General features: G+C 42.9%; 1 protein-coding gene across 1 annotated transcript in view; it reads left to right on the forward strand.

Moving 5' to 3' along the window:
• The first annotated feature begins 12,900 nt into the window (after positions 1-12,900).
• Positions 12,901-21,719, forward strand: part of LYST (lysosomal trafficking regulator) — a 139,527-nt gene continuing 130,708 nt past the window's right edge. The window contains exons 1-2 of the mRNA XM_078858664.1: positions 12,901-13,383; positions 15,918-16,023. Of these exons, the coding sequence (XP_078714790.1) occupies positions 15,946-16,023 (78 nt within the window). The 5' untranslated portion in view covers positions 12,901-13,383; positions 15,918-15,945. The remainder of the gene's footprint in view (positions 13,384-15,917; positions 16,024-21,719) is intronic.

Consider the following 21,719-nt stretch of genomic DNA (forward strand, 5'->3'; position numbering starts at 1 on the left):
GTCGAGTCGCAAGTCATCAAATTCATGACTCGAGTCTGACTCGAGTCCAAGTCACATGACTCGAGTCCACATCTCATAGGTGGGACAAAGTCATTGTTATGCAAGTCCAAGTCGAGTCGCAAGTCATCAAATTCATGACTCGAGTCTGACTCGAGTCCAAGTCACATGACTCGAGTCCACATCTCATAGGTGGGACAAAGTCATTGTTATGCAAGTCCAAGTCGAGTCGCAAGTCATCAAATTCATGACTCGAGTCTGACTCGAGTCCAAGTCACATGACTCGAGTCCACATCTCATAGGTGGGACAAAGTCATTGTTATGCAAGTCCAAGTCGAGTCGCAAGTCATCAAATTCATGACTCGAGTCTGACTCGAGTCCAAGTCACATGACTCGAGTCCACATCTCATAGGTGGGACAAAGTCATTGTTATGCAAGTCCAAGTCGAGTCGCAAGTCATCAAATTCATGACTCGAGTCTGACTCGAGTCCAAGTCACATGACTCGAGTCCACATCTCATAGGTGGGACAAAGTCATTGTTATGCAAGTCCAAGTCGAGTCGCAAGTCATCAAATTCATGACTCGAGTCTGACTCGAGTCCAAGTCACATGACTCGAGTCCACATCTCATAGGTGGGACAAAGTCATTGTTATGCAAGTCCAAGTCGAGTCGCAAGTCATCAAATTCATGACTCGAGTCTGACTCGAGTCCAAGTCACATGACTCGAGTCCACATCTCATAGGTGGGACAAAGTCATTGTTATGCAAGTCCAAGTCGAGTCGCAAGTCATCAAATTCATGACTCGAGTCTGACTCGAGTCCAAGTCACATGACTCGAGTCCACATCTCATAGGTGGGACAAAGTCATTGTTATGCAAGTCCAAGTCGAGTCGCAAGTCATCAAATTCATGACTCGAGTCTGACTCGAGTCCAAGTCACATGACTCGAGTCCACATCTCATAGGTGGGACAAAGTCATTGTTATGCAAGTCCAAGTCGAGTCGCAAGTCATCAAATTCATGACTCGAGTCTGACTCGAGTCCAAGTCACATGACTCGAGTCCACATCTCATAGGTGGGACAAAGTCATTGTTATGCAAGTCCAAGTCGAGTCGCAAGTCATCAAATTCATGACTCGAGTCTGACTCGAGTCCAAGTCACATGACTCGAGTCCACATCTCATAGGTGGGACAAAGTCATTGTTATGCAAGTCCAAGTCGAGTCGCAAGTCATCAAATTCATGACTCGAGTCTGACTCGAGTCCAAGTCACATGACTCGAGTCCACATCTCATAGGTGGGACAAAGTCATTGTTATGCAAGTCCAAGTCGAGTCGCAAGTCATCAAATTCATGACTCGAGTCTGACTCGAGTCCAAGTCACATGACTCGAGTCCACACCTCTGGTACATACTATGGTGTAAATGAATCGACTTTGAGAACGATATATTTACCACGCAAGTTATGTATGGTTTTTTCCCGTGTGTATTTGTGCAATAGTGTAAAACTCGCCTTTTGCACGTCCATGGACGGGTGTATTGCAGTAAATCTGAAACTAGCAAGCGAAAAGCAGACCGCGACATGATATTCATTCATTGCTTCCATTCGTGTGACACAGACCTATTTAATTTTAAGGTTATAATCCCTTGTTCATCATGACGTCCTTTTTACTTTGATGTCTCGACAGCGTTGCGGAGATCACGTGACGCGAGGGTTTTGCCTTTGTAGTGAGGGTTACAAGTTGACGCCGAGGAGGGGGGGGGGCAGGCGCCTCGCCCCCCCATGTGGTGTGACGTCACCCGCTAACTATTATTAATGGGGGGGGGGGGGGTGTCCATTTGAAGGACGCTACCTATATTCTTTGGGTCTTTCGGTAAAGTTACATAGATAGGTTCAAAAAAAATAACAAAATCTACGACGTTTCGATCGCAACACAAGCAGTCGCCCCTTTTCCTGATGACGACCGCTTGTGTTGCGATCGAAACGTCGTAGTTTTTGTTATTTTCTTTGAACCTATCTACGTGACTTTACCGAAAGACCCAAAGAATATGAATTCCTGCAGTCACGAAAGCTTTAAGTCAAGGACGTCACCTGCTCATGATTATTATTGAGGGGGGCTGTTCGATGTGGAGTGGCGTCACTTGCTCATGATTATTAATGAGAGGGGTGGTTCTCCAGGCGGAGTGACGTCACCCGCTCATGATTATTAATTAGGGGGCTGGTCGACGTGGAGTGACGTCACGCGCGGGACACACAGACATTCTTTTCAACACGCATCTAGCCATCCGCTCGTTGAGGACGCCAGTCATACGGACGCCTATAAGGTGGTGAATAAATATAATTTACGTTGACGTGACAGTGTTCGGGGCGAGCGTCTGGCTGGCAAATCAGTGTCAGGGGTTTTGTGTTGAGATTCAATTAAAAGTAAAGAGTTTAGACATGCATGCACAATAATTGGAGACCGACTTAGTATCGTTTAGTACAACAAAGGCGGAAATCATGTAGAATTAGTGAAACAAAAAGGGAGGGGGCCTGATAATTTCGGACCGAGGAATGCAACCATATTGTTTCCCCATAAGGTCCATTATTTGATCCTCATGGCGGTACCCGGGGGTTCCAAATAATACAAAATGTCCGAGGCAATTATATATTGTATTTCTGGGACACTATTTTTTTCAGGGGTGTACTTAACTCCACGACTGGGGTACCAATCCGAATTCATTGCTACTCTGCGATGTCGAAACGCCAAACAGCATTAAAAAAATCCGTTATCGAAACATTTTACTTGGAATGGTGCATCGGGTACAGCTCGTCGAGATGAGTCGATTGCCTCATCGCCAACCATCAACAGACTAAAAATGACTGCATCACGGATATTATGCGAGAGCCGGGGCACTATGGGACTCCGGGGTACCGCCATAAGGTTCATCTGTCAAACGCGGTTTTGCACAACACAGCATTTTCCAGGAACTTAAACCCCCGCGTTCGGCGAGGTTTTCATGCCGGATACTTGTTTTTAAGTGGAGGTGGGGTGGGTGTGTGGTGTCAGTATGGCCAATGAGCAAGGTCGCTGCCCCAACACTGGACCTCTACATTTAAACTTTCCCCAACTTATTTGTGTCTATATGGGAAAATAATTGCTCCTCACCACCAATGTCAATACCTCATATTCACTGTATGATAACCAAATCTGTAAATGACAATAACAACAAAAACCCACCAACATAAAAAATAGTACAGGTCGGAAAACCAACATTTTCAAAGAACACACCAACACGTGCACAAAAGGATATCGGCCTCTGCACATTCCGTAACGAAGCACCACTATCTTCTTGGTTCTTTCGGTAAAGTCACGTAGAAGGGAAGTAATAAAATATTAGAAGAAGATGAATCCCTGCAGTCACGAAAGCTTTAAATAGAAGCACCACTATTTACCGGACTCTTCTGCCCTTTCCCTCTGCTTCGTGGCCTTCTACTTTTCACTGCCGGTCTCTGACGATGAAAACCCTCTTCTTTTGATCGTCTTGATGTACATCTTTCTCGTTCCGTTGCATTTCCTCGAGATGCTGTCAGAGTGGGGTACTTTATACGTAAATACAAATTGCGTTGTATGGAATGCGACTTTCATGATTCCAACCCTTAGTCAGAGAAGGGACTGCAAAACATTTTTGCTGACATTTGCAGGCCAACGTTTACTCACAACAAACCAACAAGCCATATTTGCTCCGATCGTTGCGTTCAATAAGTTCAGAGATAAAATTACATATTAACCAGAATAATGAAAGTTAGCTTTACTTACATTCATGTGCCTCGGTTTCTTTTGAAGTATTGCATGGGGGGTATACAACATTTTATTACAAATGGGGAATTGTGAATACAGTATACATATGTTTTACACATGTGAAATATATTGATATTGAAATTTACATTTTATTATGCTTGTGTACGGAATTTAGTTGAATTCTCTGCATGTACGATCATACCCTAATGATTATACACAGTGCAAATAAATGATTGTGTGCTGAACATAAACTACACATTTCGTTTTTGGTGATTGTGAAATTTTAGTGACGCTGTAAGACAAAGACGCATTTAGAGAAATGTCAACATCCTCTGTATAAAAAATATGCCCATAATACAGCAGTAGAGTTTTTCTTTTTTCATCCATATATTGTTGTGCAGGAAAAATTGCACGTCTAGCCACGTGATGCGCTTGTTGGCTTGTACTGCCTACGCGGCATTGATATCCAACGTTTTACTCCGTGTTACTTCGAGCTTCCTCGGCAAGTGACTTCTTTCTGAACAAGCTTCCAGCACGTGGAGCGAAACGTCGGACATCAGGCAGCTCAAAATGTTGTACAACCTGAAAACACCTATACTGCTAAACCACAAAAAATCTACTTCATTGGAAAAAAATGGCAAATCTGTCGGTTAAAGACGAACTCCGCTTACTTTCCTTTTCTCGTTAAGCACCTGGCTGGGCAATCTTTTTCTCTTTTCTCCAAATTACCTTTGTACTCCTACTGCTAATGCATGTGACCGGCGGTGGGTCATCGCGACCTCCACAAAAGCCAGCTACGAGCAGCGGCGCCACATGTGATCTGGAGCTCGAAACCAGAGCTACCACAGCCGGGTAGGTGGTGGTGGATACGACGATCAGGGGTTCTCCTCCAGGTTCGTTCCTACCTGAGCCCGTGGTACATCTGAATAGTGAGCTGGAGGACCAGTTGTGCTCGAGCCAGGTCATTCATCTGGCAGACATGCCCAAATAATGTTCCAATTGTGATATCCATGTCGTGCGATGAGACGAAATTTATATTTGGAGCCCTCACAGCAAGCAGTGCACGACATTGTCTCAATGAATGGTCCTGGAAGTTGACATAACATTACTATTTCCGAAGTCACTTTATCCACACATCCACAGCTTCTATATTCCATGTCATGAGTGTTTGTTTCATATCAAACTTATTTTCTATTTCAGACCTGTTATAAAACTCACGATGCCAGAGAAGACATTTTAACAATGTGTGACTGCTCAGATTGGATCCCGGGATTTCAACCGTGCCAGCTGAAATCTCGAACGTGGTGTTAGCACCCAGAACCACCCAGCCACCTCCACCACGTCAAACTGTAAACACTGCAGGCAAGGCAGAGCAGGCTCTCCCGTTTTCTGTGAAGCATGGCAGATGCGTGTTGTGTAACAGCAGACCTTGCACGAGGAGTGCATGCGGACAGACAATAATTCACATAATTGTAACATTACGTAGGGGCACGATCTAGTTGACACGTGTTGCTATTCATCAGCGATAGCTCTGTGAGGTTCGCTTCAGCATTGACCCATTTTTCCCGAAAGTAACGAATTGCCGGTATTAAATATATATCAACTCTTACCGACACTTCGTCACATTATCTGCTCCCAACACATTATCACCGTTCACTTTAAACATTTGAAAAGCAATTTTCCGTCAATTGATGATTTACAGAGGTGGTCTTATGCACGGAAACGTGCCTGTCACAGGGGGATGATAAAGAAAAGAAGACCGTTGCTCGACCGCCTCCCGAGTGTGGCGCTATAATTAAGATAACTCTGCTAAGGTTATAGGTCAAGGTAAGTGACAACTGTCTGCACTTGACGAGTGTTGATGGATCGCTCTGCTGGCGCTGCATTCAGCACACAGCGTGCAAGCAAAGCTCAAAATCAAGCCGGCATGCAACGGGAATATTCAGTTTAACACGTAGGCTTTCGCGACCAATATTGTTCATAATCAACGATTTTTGGGTTTAGATCGCGTTATTTATAAATGTGTCGTAACCCTCCACCACCCGACACGGCCAATCAGTAAAAAAAAGTGTCACGTTGACAAAAGACAAATAGTTCACTGCTTTAGCCCACCGGTGTGTTGAAGCGTGAAACCACAACATTTACAATTTGAGTACGACGTTTCGCTGGTAATTGCATCCAGCATCATCGGGCAATTCGCCAGAATGGTGAGGCTCTGCTGTGTCTCCCGTTCTTATATAGAGCAGCAGCAGGGTGACGTCATCATTAACTCATTAATTCATCAGGTGCAAAGATTTGAGGGGGGGGGTTATTGTAATTATATACTTGATTAGTAATAAGGCTATTGTTACGATGCGAGTTGTAGATTAGTAATCATTTGGAATGTGTTCTATTGTGATTATGCTACATTAATAATCAGTTAGTGCTTGTTTCCCTTATAAGGAATTGTAATGCATCTTATTTAATAGAACACATTAGAACACATTCCAAATGATTACTAATCTACAACTCGCATCGTAACAATAGCCTTATTACTAATCAAGTATATAATTACAATAACCCCCCCCCCTCAAATCTTTGCACCTGATGAATTAATGAGTTAATGATGACGTCACCCTGCTGCTGCTCTATATAAGAACGGGAGACACAGCAGAGCCTCACCATTCTGGCGAATTGCCCGATGATGCTGGATGCAATTACCAGCGAAACGTCGTACTCAAATTGTAAATGTTGTGGTTTCACGCTTCAACACACCGGTGGGCTAAAGCAGTGAACTATTTGTCTTTTGTCAACGTGACACTTTTTTTACTGATTGGCCGTGTCGGGTGGTGGAGGGTTACGACACATTTATAAATAACGCGATCTAAACCCAAAAATCGTTGATTATGAACGGGAATATTACAAGACGTGGTGGCTCTGGTACACCGTGCCAATTGGTGACGACTTTTTTCCATGGACAGAATGTATTCATATAAAATAAATAAAGGCTGTGGTGTGTGACACTTGTGTAAGGGTAGTCAAATGGTTTTGAAAATGTAATATTAGATGTTTCGACGCATGAACACTTAAGGGTTTAATTGTGACTAAACGTACCAAGTTGGGCCCACGTCAAAGAGTGCTGAGTAGTTGTATGGCGTTTTCCTGACTAAACATATTGCAGTATTATAATTTATCTATTGTTATGATATTTGTCATATAACGTTTTGGTGGTCGTGATGAAGCTGCCCCATCACTACCTCCTGACTCGGCCCACCACTACCGCTGTTGAACGCACTCCCTCCCCACACCCCCCTTCCACAACCCCCACCACTACCCACACCACAACCCAAACCATTATACCCACACCAGCCTAACCCCGTGTCCGAGATGAAGGGGCGGGCAAATACAAAAAGAGGCGGAGCCTAAATAATAAGGGGCGGAGCCGAAAAAGGAAAGGCGCGCACCAGGGCCGAAAGAGGAAGAGACGAAGGCTGCGATCGACCAGCTCCGTATGAATGCAGTGAATCGATTGGCGTACTGGTTAGCTCACTGCGCTAACAGACCCGACTACCTGAGTTAGATTTCTTTCCGGTAATATCAGTGGCGAGTGACATCCGTGCCAGTTCTGGGGCTACCTCTTCATCAATCCGCGATCACCGGCTTGGTGAAATGTGGCTAAACAAACCCCGATGGCCAACTCGGCATGGGGAGGCTTGGACGAATGGCGTGACAGCAAGAGGGCAGCTCCCATATGTAGCTGGCTCCCAACATTTATTCAGATCTGCTGCAAATGAGTACGCATTTGTATGATCATAACAAGTATTAAGATATTAAATAGAGGAACGCTATATTATAGAATGCATGTAGATTTAATAATTAAAACCGATTGTGAAACTAAGTGGGCTTGATTTCGATTTAAAGCTTTCGTGACTGCTGGGATTCATCTTCTTGGTTATCTCGGTAAAGTCACGTAGAAGGGAAATAATAAAATAATAAAAATAAAACATTATATTGTATTTTATTATGTTTTACTTTTATTATGTTATTATTTCATAATATTGTATTTTATTATGTTTTACTTTTATTATTTTATTATTTCCCTTCTACATGACTTTACCGAAAGAACCAAGAAGATAAGTGGGCTTGGGCAGGAAATGTCACGGGCAGGGATGCCGTCCACCAAAGAGATGGAGTGATGAAATCTGTTCGCGTGCAGGTGCTAAGTGACATCGCAGAGATGGCATCGGCTTGATGATGCCTTCATCCAGCAGTGGATTGACCATGGCTGATGATGTTGATATGCTTACTCACTCGCCCTGGTTGCCGCTGTCTGGAAGAACAATTTGCTTCATTTTCCAGTGACAAGCAGCCATGTGATGAGCCACACACGGGGCATTTTGTAATTTAGCCTCGAGTGTAGTCGTGCCTCCGCAACGGATTTCATACACTATGTCGCGGTGTTCGTGTTATATTCGTGACTAATGCAGCCTTCTATTAAAAGACGGGTGAATCAAGCAGAACAAGTATGTCTGGGATATCTGCATTGTCATCAGTGAGAGCAATCACACTCGGAGACAGAATCCATTACCAGTGCTTTCTAGCGGCATGAATGTTTTCTTTTGTAATACATTATAGGGCCCTATTTGGGGCGGTAAACGTTGTTTTAAAACCATTGTTCCTCATTGCAAGGTCTGTGGGCCATTGGCGGCCGATGGCGGTCTTTCATGCGGCCCTTGACAATACACAAATGTGAAAACACCCCCATCGTGCTGCCAACCCCCAATCGTTTCAAATGTGTGGTGGCCCTCACACCAATGCCTTATCGGCGAAAGTGTCCCCCCCTCTGAAAATTAGTGAAGAACACTGTTTTAAATAGTTATCCATTGCGAGCCAAGTCTAGTATAGGTTTTAAGATCTTTCATATCCTGCTCAGTCTCACAACTGTGTCTGTGTACACAACAGTCGTTTTGTCAATCCCCTGCTGGATGAGGGCCTCCCCATGTCATGTGGGTCATTAGGGGCTAATTGACCATACTTCACCATGTTCGTCCATGCAGGTTGGTAAAGGTGGGTAGCATAGACTAGGGAGCATCGAATTATAGACAACAATGTATTCTTCTGCATTGTCCTTTGCACACAATAACACACCCGACGGCCTATAACACCTGTGTGGTATGACAATCGCCCGTTCAAACAAACCAATGTCCAGGCTCTTCCTGCGTGACATCCGAGATCTGACAAGATTGGGCGCATTCCAGATGATTTGGTCATACTGCACATTATTTGTAGTGCCCTTCTAATGTATAAACCGGGCGACAGTTCACTGCAATCATTATTTTTCCAAGCAGACACGCGGCGTGAACATTGTGTTTGAATCATGTCTCAAACAATAAAAATCAATACGAGCGTGATACACCACTGTCCTTCACAAACAATGCAAGCTTGCAAACACATAAACAGCACAGAGCACAAAACACAATTTCAACTAAATGTGTAGCTTCGTGCAAAGCAACGGCGTGCAGTATTTTAATGTTTTATTCGTTTTATATGTGAGTTTGATTTTCGAATTCTTCTCCAGTATGGACCAATAGCTATACACATAGGGATAATCTCGTGTCATATTTTCATTGCGTCTAGCTATTAACTTAGCACCACGCACACGTACTTCTGTTGACTGTAATCTTCCTCGTGAGTGCAAATTGGAAATGTATTTCAGAAGTAAATATTAATTCATTCTGACATCAACAGATAACAAGTTCACATTGGCAAATATAATTACACAGAGGTGATGTCAAGCTAAGTATAATATACAAATGGCATGCAATACTATATGTTTTCCTCTGTTTAAAATGTAAAAATGGAATGAGGATGAGCCTTTTAATTACTGTTTAAATGTACATTTAAATGAATGTGTTTAATTCAGTGGATACAGATTACTGCACAGAGGCAAACCTGAAAGAACTTCATGTAAAATTCACAAGCTACAACATGGACTTTACGTATTACCATTGCAATCTGAATTTATAGAGCATCTAAATGCCACTTGTCACGTCACTGTGCAAAAAGTGGGACTTGTACATCCTTCCGACAAAAGGTAGGCTGTTCATATTTGTAACATAAGAAATTCAAGTTTTCAAGTAAATGTTGTTTCACCCGGTAAGAACGCATTGAGACAAGGGTAGGCTGTTTTACAAGAGTGACGTCGTTCACCAAAATGACAACAAAACTAAAATTAAGTACAGCAATGAGGCAAATGGAAATCAGGGCAAAAATCAATTGTGTCCTATGAGAAATCGAAAATATTACACAAACCTTAAATAATGTTAGATAATACATTTTGCTGGAGCATAAGTCACTTTAAAAGTGGGGATCAGTTATATGCCTTGAGCTTGGACTGATTGCTGAAGTGTGGCATTTCCTAATCCTCTGGGGCAGCAGTGAAGAAGGAGTCACCTCCCATGGAGTTGATATCATAAAACACAACACGTTACTAAATAACACTTCCTTTAAAGAAAACATATATAACGGACGACAATTATGGCAATGCCCCTTCTTCATAGCATGTAAATAGAGGCCATTGAGTGGAGTTTGATTGAGTGTGTAGTAGGAAAAGTCAGATGACGAGAGCAGAGTGAGTCCGTGGAGGATTCTTTTAATTGTGAGGTTATCCATGTGGTTGATCGGGATTGAACTGGAAGCCACCGGAGGGATTTGAGGATTGGGGTGATTTTATCTAATTTGAATGTGTCGGTGAGAAGTCTTGCAACGGCATTCTGGAGAATTTGGAGTTTCAAATACACCCCAAATGTACATCATACTAAGAGCATGCTTAAACCACTACGATGTATAATTACTTTAATTATCGGAGCTGATAATAAAAATGAGAATTTTTTCATAAGTAGTCATCTATTTGAGTGTGTAGCCAGCTAGCAAATGTGAAATGTGCATGTGCATTTTTCAAGCATCACTTTCCATCTGATGAAAGTATTTGACTGCATCATGCACTCAATTATATGTTCCAAATTGCAGCCCAAATTCCATTACAGCTGCTTTGAAATTCCCAAGGCGTCCTAGCACTTGTCTGAGTGTTTATAATGGGTTATGTCAGGAGAGCATATTTAACTCTCAGCCGTTTTGGAGCGGAAGTTCTGCCGGGTCTTCGATGCCCATTGTACCTCTCCTGAATTATATCCGGATGCTTCCAATGCCCCAGAATGTTAAAAAAGATATCGAGTAGATTACTCACTGCCTGCATTTGCACCAGCGAATATGTGTTTCTGTTGCAGGAAGCATTTGCATTTAGATGCAGACCGTACAGCTTACAGTACAGAATGAATTGTGTTGTATAAATCTAACTCTGTTCAAAAATCATATATCATACGAAATAAATATATCTCATTGGCCTCACAACCATTTGGGAGGAGGGATTTTTTTTGCAGCAGCATTGGTTAAACGTAAGCAAAGGGTGGACTAGTTTCACCGTTCATTGTCTCATCAGCAGAGTCCGATTGTATAAATCAATGCTGGTAAACTGCCAGATGGCTATCGGCAAGTTTCTATATGGGTACTAGATCGACACAAATCTTTATAATACGTGACCAGCAATATAAATGGGTACACCATGGTTGGTCAAACAGCAGACAACTTAACTCAAGGTCTCACACGTCTAATTATGAAAAAACATCAGACAATCATGGAAACACCACTTAAAAAAAATCAAGTTATCCATAAATTCGAGATTTGGGGGGAAATCATACCACTGAAACGCAGTGTAGAATGTCATTCTGACTCACCATGTATAGGGGCCGTCCATAAATGACGTCACGCACCTGGGGGGGGGGGTCAGACATTTGTGACGATGTGTGACGAGGGGGGGTTTGAGAAATGTGAAATCACATCAAAATGCGCAACTTTAAATAAATATATAATTGCTATAACAACACTAATTGTTATAACAACACTCCTACAACATCAGAGTGCAGCGCCACATTAAATACGCAATACAATGACAATAGTTTAAAGCGATTTGAAGCATGTTTTAATTTCTAAATGGAAATATGGTTTTGGGGGGGGGGGTTAGAGCTTTGTGAGGTCATATTTGAGGAGGGGTCTGACTTTTTGTGACGCCGTGTGACGAGGGGGGGGGGGTCAAAAATCGTCCAAAATCGCGTGACGTCATTTATGAACGGTCCCATAGCAGGTTTGAAATCCTCTTTTTGATGTGGCTGTCCTAGGAAATCGAATTATTCCCGGCACATTAAAAGTCCCGAGTTTTGTCAGTTGCATAATACAAGATTACGCATTTTAAATATTCTTCTCGCCTCTTCCAGTACATTATTGTGAGAAATGCCTCTTCCCATGACAGGCCCTGCTTATTGTTGCTGTAACATTTGAAGGTGGGAAAACTCTCAGTGGCAGGCCCTCATGCACATGTCCACGGGCCGTTTTAAAGTGAAGTCGTGGGGCCATTTAACCTCAACAACAACAACAAATATATTCTTGGTTCTTTCGGTAAAGTAACGTAGAAGGGAAATAATATAAATATAAAACAATACAAATTGTCACGACGTTTCGACTGCAACACAAGCAATCATCATCAGGTGTGAAATCCACAGCAAGAAAATCTACAGCAAGAAAATGTTCTTGCTGTGGATTTCACACCTGATGATGATTGCTTGTGTTGCAGTCGAAACGTCGTGAGAATTTTATTGTTTGATATTTTTATTCTTTTACTGTTTTATATTGTTATTATTTTATTGTTTTATATTATTATTTTATTGTTTATATTTTTATTATTTTATCGTTTTATATTTTTATTATTTTATCGTTTTATATTTTTATAATTTTATTGCTTTATATATTTTTTTATTTATTATTTCCCTTCTATGTCACTTTACCGAAAGAACCAAGAATATGAATCCCTGCAGTCACGAAAGCTTTTAATCAAAAACAACAAAAAAGTTGCATTGCACCGCCCAATGTCATGCAGCAGGGGGCGCTTAGCCTCCCACTGGAGCCTCGTCCCCACGGACTCACGTGGGCCCGGGCACCGTCAGAGGAGGCCGATATCCGCGTTGCGTTGTCGGCGTGGGAGGGGACCGAATGTCGACACCCAATGCATAAGAGGCGGAGCGATCCCACGACGTTCCGTGGGGGGGTGGTGGCGGTGGTGGGAAGTGGTGGTTCACGTTGCGAACCGAGTGCCGTTCGCAGTCCCACACGCTACAGTCCACGCTCTGCGTGCGCAAGCACCCAGCATATCTGTCGGCAGACAGACGGGCAAGATAAGACGAAGAGGAGGAGGAGGACGAGGAAGGAGGAGGTGGTGGAGGTGGTGACAGGCCTGTGTTGTACCGTGGTCCGCCCGTGTTCGAATTGCCCAGCATGGGGTGGTTGAGTGGGTGAGCAGCTAGCGTGGAGCGGACGAGGAGGAGGGCAACGGGGAGAGTGGTGGCGTGGTGGGTTAGAGGAGGTTCAGAAGAGGTGAAAGGGGGAGCCCTGTTCTGTACAACTCGAATGAGTGCGCGTTGAGGCGGTGTGGAGCAAGTGGGGGTGGCTCCGGTCTCTTGCCGAGGGGAGAGGGCACACGGAACGCGTCCTGACCGACGTCTCCATCCTGAGATCTCGACGCGGTGAGTGGAGGAGGTTGTTGTGTGTGGAGGAGGATCATTCAGCCAGGGACGCCGCAATGACCTCTCGCTTTGACAGACAGACCGACCTACATCTCACACATCTCTCTCGTTGAGCTTCACGGGCTGTGTTGAGCAGAGGGGAGTGATGTTTGGTGTTGAGCCATCGCCGTTTCATGCGTGGCACTGGTTGGTAATGCTGCTGCTGCTGCAGCTGCTGCTGCGTTGGCAGTGGTGCACGGCGTTTCGGGCAATGGGCCTCATTCAGGGCGCATAGATGTTGGAATGCGTACCGGGTTAGAGTAAGCGGCGCAGTGGTTTGCTCGCTGAGCTGTGAAGGCAGTGAGTGAATCGTGGCCCCGGGCAAATGTCAGTGGCGAGTGATCACGAATCCGGTCCTGCGTCTCAAATTTACCAATCCGCACCGACCAGCGTGGTGAAGTATGGTCAAACAAGGCGCGTGATTGACAAGGCGTGTTGTGGGGAGCCATCACCTCGGAGATCTGTTGCCAAAAGGGCTCTGAAATGTGTCATTGTTTTATACATTGTTGGGGGCCACTGCTGTATAGATCAGAATCCCTCTCTGTATGGCACACACAGAATACTGTTTGTGCACTTAAACATGTGTTTGCAAGTGGTCCCAGTATATGTTGAAAGATTTACTGATGGGTTTTTGTTGTTTGGCCAGCGATAGATAAGGCCACACAATGATGGTTGCTGGCACATTTAGGGGCCCTATGCAGAAATAATGTTTTGGCCCATGCTCTTTTTTTTTACTTACAAAAAAACTCCTCGTGGAGATGACAGAAGAAAAATAGGCAAGAGATGGAGATGTTGATTGGTGAGAGAGAAATGTGGACAAAAGATAAAGAAGTGTAATTCGAGGTGGGAAGAGCGATTCAGATGATACTGAAATGTGGAATGCATGAATGTTGATCTTCGACGTAGCCAAACGTGCTCGTCATAGGTGCGAGAGATTAATTCACTGATTGTGTTAAATGGATTTTTTATATGCGTATTAGGATCTGAATTCGAGCCACTGATGCAATCATATTTGATCATGATTTTGGATCCCGCTTGAGCTACTTGGAGCACGACGCTTTTGTTTACTTTGCTTGTGCCTAGCGATACCACAGAGACCCACACACGGTTGTCAGAGCCTGGAGAGGGATCAGGCTACCTGTCCGATTCATTCGTTCTAGAATGTATTGGATATTAGTCCTGCTTAAAAAGTGGATTCGATCTTGGTTTTGTATTGTTGCGTTAGATAGGTTTGCCTCCGTGTTTCCATGTGAGTTTCATTCGCATACAAATGTTTTTTGCACGAGGAAATTACTTAATCACGTGCATGCATTTTTTAAATCTAATTGCATTATTTATCCTTTAATCCAGTGCAGAATGAATGCCAGTTAATTCACACTGTGATGAGAAGAGGTTTTCCCCTTTTTTCTGGCAACAAAACAGGTGTTAAGATGTTAAAACACCAAACTGAAACCTTTTACAAGGAATCATGTCTGCATTAACCACAATACTTGTGGTCAGAATGCAAACAATAAACATACTCTGATAATATATGCATTGTCTTTGAATCTGATTGGTCCATACCAGAGACGGCTTTCTTTCGAGCCTCGTCTCAAACGGTGTTAGACCAGAGGACGCCAAAAGGCGAACAGCACAAAGACAACGCACTATCAGAGTAATGAGAGCACGGGGTCAGCAGCTACATCATGGGACCTCCTTTGCCAGTACCAAAATATGATAATCTTAAGCATAATAGTAAGCATATATTATCAGAGTATGTTTTTGGTTTGCATTCTGACCACAAGTATTGTGGTTAATGCATACGTGATTCCTTGTAAAAGGTTTCAGTTTGGTGTTTTAACATTTTAACACCTGTTTTGTTGGCAGAAAAAAGGGGAAAACCTATTCTCATATTTTGGTACTGGCAAAGGAGGTCCCATAATGTAGCTGCTCGCCCCGAGCCCTCATTACTCTGATAGTGCATTGTCTTTGAGCTGTACGCCTTTTGGCGTCCTCTGGTCTTGCACCGTTTGAGACGAGGCTCAAAAGAAAGCTGTCTCTGGTGTGGACCAATCAGTTTCAATGACAATGCATATATTATAAGTGTGTTTTTTGTTTGCATTCTGACCACAAGTATTGTGGTTAATGCAGACATGATTCCTTGTAAAAAGTTTTCAGTTTTGTTGCCAGAAAAATGACCAATTTGACTTTTTATATATATAAAAAAAATACTTGACATAGCCCCCCCCCCCCCCCAAGTCTGGAATTTGATATAATCCTTTTTGTAAAGGTGGTTCAGACTGGATGCACATTACTTACCACAGCATCACTTACATTCACAGATTAAATAAAAGGGCATTGACCCAGGTGACAAAGGGCACCCGTTATTCTGCATCGCCTTCAACAAATACACGAGTCCAAGCTTGGAGAAGTGGGCTTTGCATTCAGGAGGGTTATTATTTGAGCCGTTGTAGAGATATTCATTGCGATGCTCTTGTTCTGGTGTTTGATGTTAGAGCTGTGACTTTGAAGCCAGAAGAAGCGATGTACAGAGCCTCGGCACTCAGCCTGTACCGGGCGTGGGAGAGCTTCAATGAGGCACGATCTGCTGACGATGCCGAGGTAAGGCTGGGGGGGGGGGGGGGTCTCGGGGTCTCCTTCAGGTTCCCACTATTGGTTCTAAATCAAGAGGTTTTACTCCAGATAAAAAAAAGCAATACTGCTTCCATGTTTGCCGACTGTGGGTGGATTTATGTAAAATTGCAATTGTGCTGCAAGCCACAAATGGGTGTGACTATTCTTATTTAATTCAATGCGTATAACATATTTAAACTTTGTGACATATAGGGGGCTCATCAGCATGAAGAAAGCGCTGATTAGTTTAATTGTAGGCTCTTTATTTATCTCAATATCTTCTTAAACTGTAAAATTTGCTGAAACGTTTGGGCCTGTAATATCGCTATCAACATGGCATAATCTTAAAGAATGTATTCGTTTTCCAGCATAATTAGTGAGTGCTGGTAGGCACCGAATCAATTTCAAGTTCTAGGATGTTCATGTGTCTATAATTATGAGGCTACGCATGCCTTCAAGCACTGACCCAGACCACAGAACACCCAGTTTGGGCAGCAGTTTGAAAATTAAGATGTTTATACCTGAGCCTTGATAATGACTTTCTTTTTTGTATTTATTTATGTATGTTGAACTTTTTTCCACCGTACGTAGCCAACCGTGATAATCGGAGGTGCAAAAGTTTTTAAATCCTTTATATTAAGTTCGCTTGCTTGCTTGCTTGCGTGCTTGCGTGCTTGCTTGCTTGCTTACGACCGTGCAAATCTTTCGGTCGTTTTTTAACACTTCCCGTGATCCAATCGAGCTGACATTTTCCACACAGACTCGTTGTGCGTGACAATTAATTTTCGTGAAAACATTTTTCCAAAATTTTACACTGTTTAGGGAATTTTTTTTTAAATATTTAATTACCAATTGCTTAATGCTGGCAGACAATCATCTGACCCATAGGTGGCAGCCATCTCAAGCCAGAGGACGAGAGGACTCTAGCCGCCACGCATATAAAGGATTTAGAGTGAAAAACTTTGTTTTTACGGGTACATTTTTTTTATGCTGATGGTCTCTTACATATGTTATCTGACTACTGTCACTGGACAGCCGTTTTTGTCTTTTTCGAGTCTGCTGGATTATGGTGGAATGTGGTATAATATCACTACTGTTTACTCGTGAGAAGTAATTATTTTACTAAAGTCTTCTTACAGACATGTGTACATGTGTTTCTTGCTAACATTCTCAACTGGTAAACGCTTCCTTCAGGAAATTGAGCAATGCATGGCTACTTGTGATAAAAAGATCAACATTGCAATATCTAACAAGAATTTAAATTTCAAACCGCGATCAAACTTGGCACCAGTGACTGTCTTTGTGCAGCACTTTTTGGGGATAGAGAGAGTTAAAATCTGCTCATGTTTGAACACATGACTAAAATGGCTGACAGTTTCCACCTTGTTCTCAGCTCACACCTTATGTATGTATGTACGTATTAATCTATCTACGGACATATTTGGAGTAAACAGAATTAGCCTTTGATCTGGTAAAAATAAGCATGGCCGTTTTAATCAAAGCACCTGTGTTTTTGTTAAAGCACAGGAGAAGAAATACATAAAAAGGCACTGCTATACTTTCATCTTCCACAGATCAGTCAGTTTGAACATCGAACGCACATGCCACATAGATGTTGAATCATTTCGAGCTAATTTGGACAGCGAGAGTGCTGTTTCACACATCGTTATCAATTCTATGTGCCCTCGGTGCTTGCGGGCAAATGCCCGCGAATGATGGTAGCTGCTTTTTCTAGGCTAACAAAGCAACCTGGCTTTAACTATTTACTCCCCACATCAGAAATGTAATGAATCGTCGCGATTCAGGGTAGTGATTCGATGAATTTATTTATTGCATGGTTAATGTACTGGTCTTCAGTGGCTGCAGGGGTCACGTGAATCCCATTTACAAGCAATGCATACACATTTTTAAATAAAACAACCCATCGATTCTTAAACGTGCAATTCTCCGCCTGCGTCGTGAGCCGAAGATTCAATCATAAAATAAACGATGCACCATTTTCACCTCTGTTGGATACAGATCTACTTGAATGCATGTTTTTTTTGGTAAAAAAGACACATTTCCCATTTTACTGTACTCCCAAATCAAATTAACACATGGAAATGGTGTTATTATGTTGATGCGGATTATTTTTAAATAATTTTCTGGTTTTGTGAAATCACAACCCTTTGTGTTCTTAATGAATCGGGAGTAGATGATCACTAATGTATTCCCCTGATGGATGTTATTTCAAGTGACTTTGCATGGGAAACGTGTCGTCACACTGCAAACCGGGCACATTGTAAAAGCATTTACTGCCAAACGGACATTTGGCTAAATATGATATTTGATGCAATTATTATCATTTGTTTAATGTGACCGAACAAAAAAATAATTAGAACTTATGAACTCGAAATTTTACATTTCTTAAATTGATCAATGCTTTTAAAGCATTGCTTTACTTGAGCACTTAGTCGATCGACATGTTGTGTGCAATTGGGGTAAAGCGTGGGTGCTGCCACTTCTTCCAGAAACACCTGGCGAGCGTGGACGAGTGGGCCAAAACCCCTCTACAGGGCTCTTGAGTTGCTTCGTGTAGCGAAGGCCCATCGTCCAACAGTGACGCGAGCAAGCAATTGCAGGGCTGCACCTTTACTTGAGCATGGTTGATCTCCGACTGCTTTTATGGGTGACTACAATCCTTGAAACAGGTGCTGTATTGCTACTGTGGGGCTAAATTGTCAGCAGTGCAACTCGGTGCATTGTATTGTACTTTGCTCCTTCGTCTGTCCCTCCCGCCTTGCATGTATGTATGCTGAACTTATTTCGCATCGTACGTAGCCAACCGTGCTAATCGGAGGTGCGGGGGAAGGACCACAAAACTAAACACACACAAAAGCAGTTCTACAGAAATTAGTTTTCAATGTAGGTGATTTAAAAGTGCGTTGCTCCAGTGACTTCCTAACATCGGAAGGATGAGGATGCCATTACCCAAGCACTGGCTTTTTATTTCCCTTGTACATCTAGAAAATGTTTGGCTGAAGAGAGATGCGTGCATCATTACCCCCGAGGATTATGCGGTGGCAGAATGTGACACCTTTACGTGAGACCAACACGGGCTTGGCTCCGTTTAATACCAGCTGCCCTGATTATCATTCGCCATTGAGATTCCGTTCCCATAACGATGGGCGCTTATCCCGTATGCCATTGAATAAATAGTGACGGGAAATGCAGATCTGCGTGACATTATGCACAACAGATAGGGCGAATAACAATGATCGTCTGGATGCTGTTCTGAAAGCCGGACTGATTGAGTGGAAAGCCTTTCTAGTGTTGGAGGATGTCCAGCTTTCTGAATGATTGTACAATTGAGAAATGATATGTGTATGTCATTAACATCAAATACAGACAAATACCTGCCAAAGATATGACACTTTATATTTACAATTTGATAACAAAGAACACCACTGCGCAGTTCCACCCCATCGCCTTGAAATAGAGGGTTGAGCCTGGCGTTCACTGCATGTGGAAGGCTGAATAGATTTTCTAATGAGCATGACAGACTTATTTTGGTTATTAATAAAATGAAGGTAAATTAAATGTAAAGAAAACGAGAGAGAGCACGTGGTTTTCCAAAGGAAGTGATTTCTGAACTCCGTACAACAGACCATATCTATATAGCTTTACAATTTCTCATGCACATGCGCACCCAGTTTAATTAGCGTGCTAACAATGGTCCAGGCAGATGTACTGGATGTTGAACTTCTTTCGCACCATACGCAGCCAACCGTGCTAACCGGAGGCGTGGATTTATTTTCATTTATTTCAGGAAGCCGTGTGGATTAACCTCATTCTTTTTTCTTACTCGAGTCCTGCTAACAGAAGATGTTTTGCTATACATCACGCTTATTTGTGCATCTGTTTATTTTTTTGCATTGTAGAATATTTACTGTATGCATCACAGCATGTCATTTCATGACGACGCTCCGCTATATGTGTGGCATGTTAATAACGAAGCGTTAATTTTGGGATTCACGACATATTTAAAGAGAATCTGGCGGCGGCGCTGGGGACGCAAATCGTTTAGTTTTGTGAATCACGTTCCACGGGACGCGTCTCCTCCACAAAGCCTCCCAACCAGTGACAAGTCTTGGTTCGGAAGCTGCAGCTTGCAGTCACGAGATCTGGTGAGGGTTGTTCAGACTGTGGAATTTCAACTTCGAAGGCAAACACCCGGGGAATAGAAAGCCACAGGGACATACATGGGGCACAAATACATTACCGTCCTCAAAAACCGTATGCCTTCTTCATATCAGTATCGTGACTGTGGCTGACAGTATTAAGGACTGCTCATACATTTTTAAAGTACTGTACACTACATCAGTATGATATTTCCAAGTAATTCAAGGTATACCTAAAATACATTCCGCTAGGAATTGTAATTTATATCCCCTGTGTAATGGTAGTTGTTTGACCATACTTCACCACGCTGGTTCATGCGAGATGGTGAAGGGGGTTGGAGGTTGCATTTAGGACTGATTCATTATCATTCACCATCGCTGGGATTTGAACTCGTGTGGGCAATTTTATATTACAATAAGCTAACCGATGTGCCACTTCTAATACTTGTCTAATATATTTTTGAAGTTTTAACTTATATTTTATAAAAGGGTGGCATTAACGTTTTACTACATCATGTGACCTCCTTTACCAGTACCAAAATATGTGAATAGGTTTTCCCCTTTTTCCGGCAACAAAACTGAAACCTTTTTGCAAGGAATCATGTCTGCATTAACCACAACACTTGTGGTCAGAATGCAAACAAAAAACACACTCTGATAACATATGCATTGTCCTTGAAACTGATTGGTCCACACTAGAGACGGCTTTCTTTTGAGCCTCGTCCCAAACGGCGCTAGACCAGAGGACGCCAAAAGGCGCACAGGGCAACTGCCCCGGGCCCCGCGCTTTGAGGGCACCTATGCTTCGACGTCACGATGTCAGACGGAGTATAATACTTGCGGTTTAGTTTGAAGTTGTCGGGGGGCCCACACAGTCGCATTTTCCCCAGGCCCCCTCCTCCCCCCCCCCGCCATGGACGGCCCTGGTGATGAGTATTAGTGTACGAAGTGGTCTAAGATGAATAAATACGGGAGCACAGCTCCTCCGTTCACTACTGCATCTGCGATTCGTATTCTGTGCGGACACGTTTAAATCCGTCTCGGTATTAGACCCCGGATGCTTTGCTCATGTCATTGTGATGGGCCAGTGGCCTAGCATGTCAGTTCCCTTGTTATATTCATTGCTTTGGTTCTTTTTTTTTAAACAACCCTGGAGATTTACCAGTGCTGCTGTATCCTTGTCAATCATTCTCTCAGTACTTAACGTGACAACAACCCACTGCTGTATAATGTATAACTTTTAGCCTCGATGCAATAACTACAGTAGTAGAATGTACTTGAACACGTCCAATACAAATCTTTGCTGTGTAACATGCGAGACCAGAGAGACTTACTGCTTTAAAATGAACTTTGTTTCATCGGTGCAGTTGTAAATGCCCAGATTGTATGGATGCTCGGTCGTTATAAAATAAGTAATTTCTCAGTCATGTGATTGTGGAGAGTTTTGGGCACACCAGCTGGGGACAAATATGCGCATTTTTTTTACATTTGCAGGAAGTTTTTTTAAACAGTTATGGTCAACGT

The sequence above is a fragment of the Lampetra fluviatilis genome, chromosome 7 (genome assembly GCF_964198595.1).
Source record: "Lampetra fluviatilis chromosome 7, kcLamFluv1.1, whole genome shotgun sequence".
NCBI classification, from domain to species: Eukaryota; Metazoa; Chordata; class Hyperoartia; order Petromyzontiformes; family Petromyzontidae; genus Lampetra; species Lampetra fluviatilis.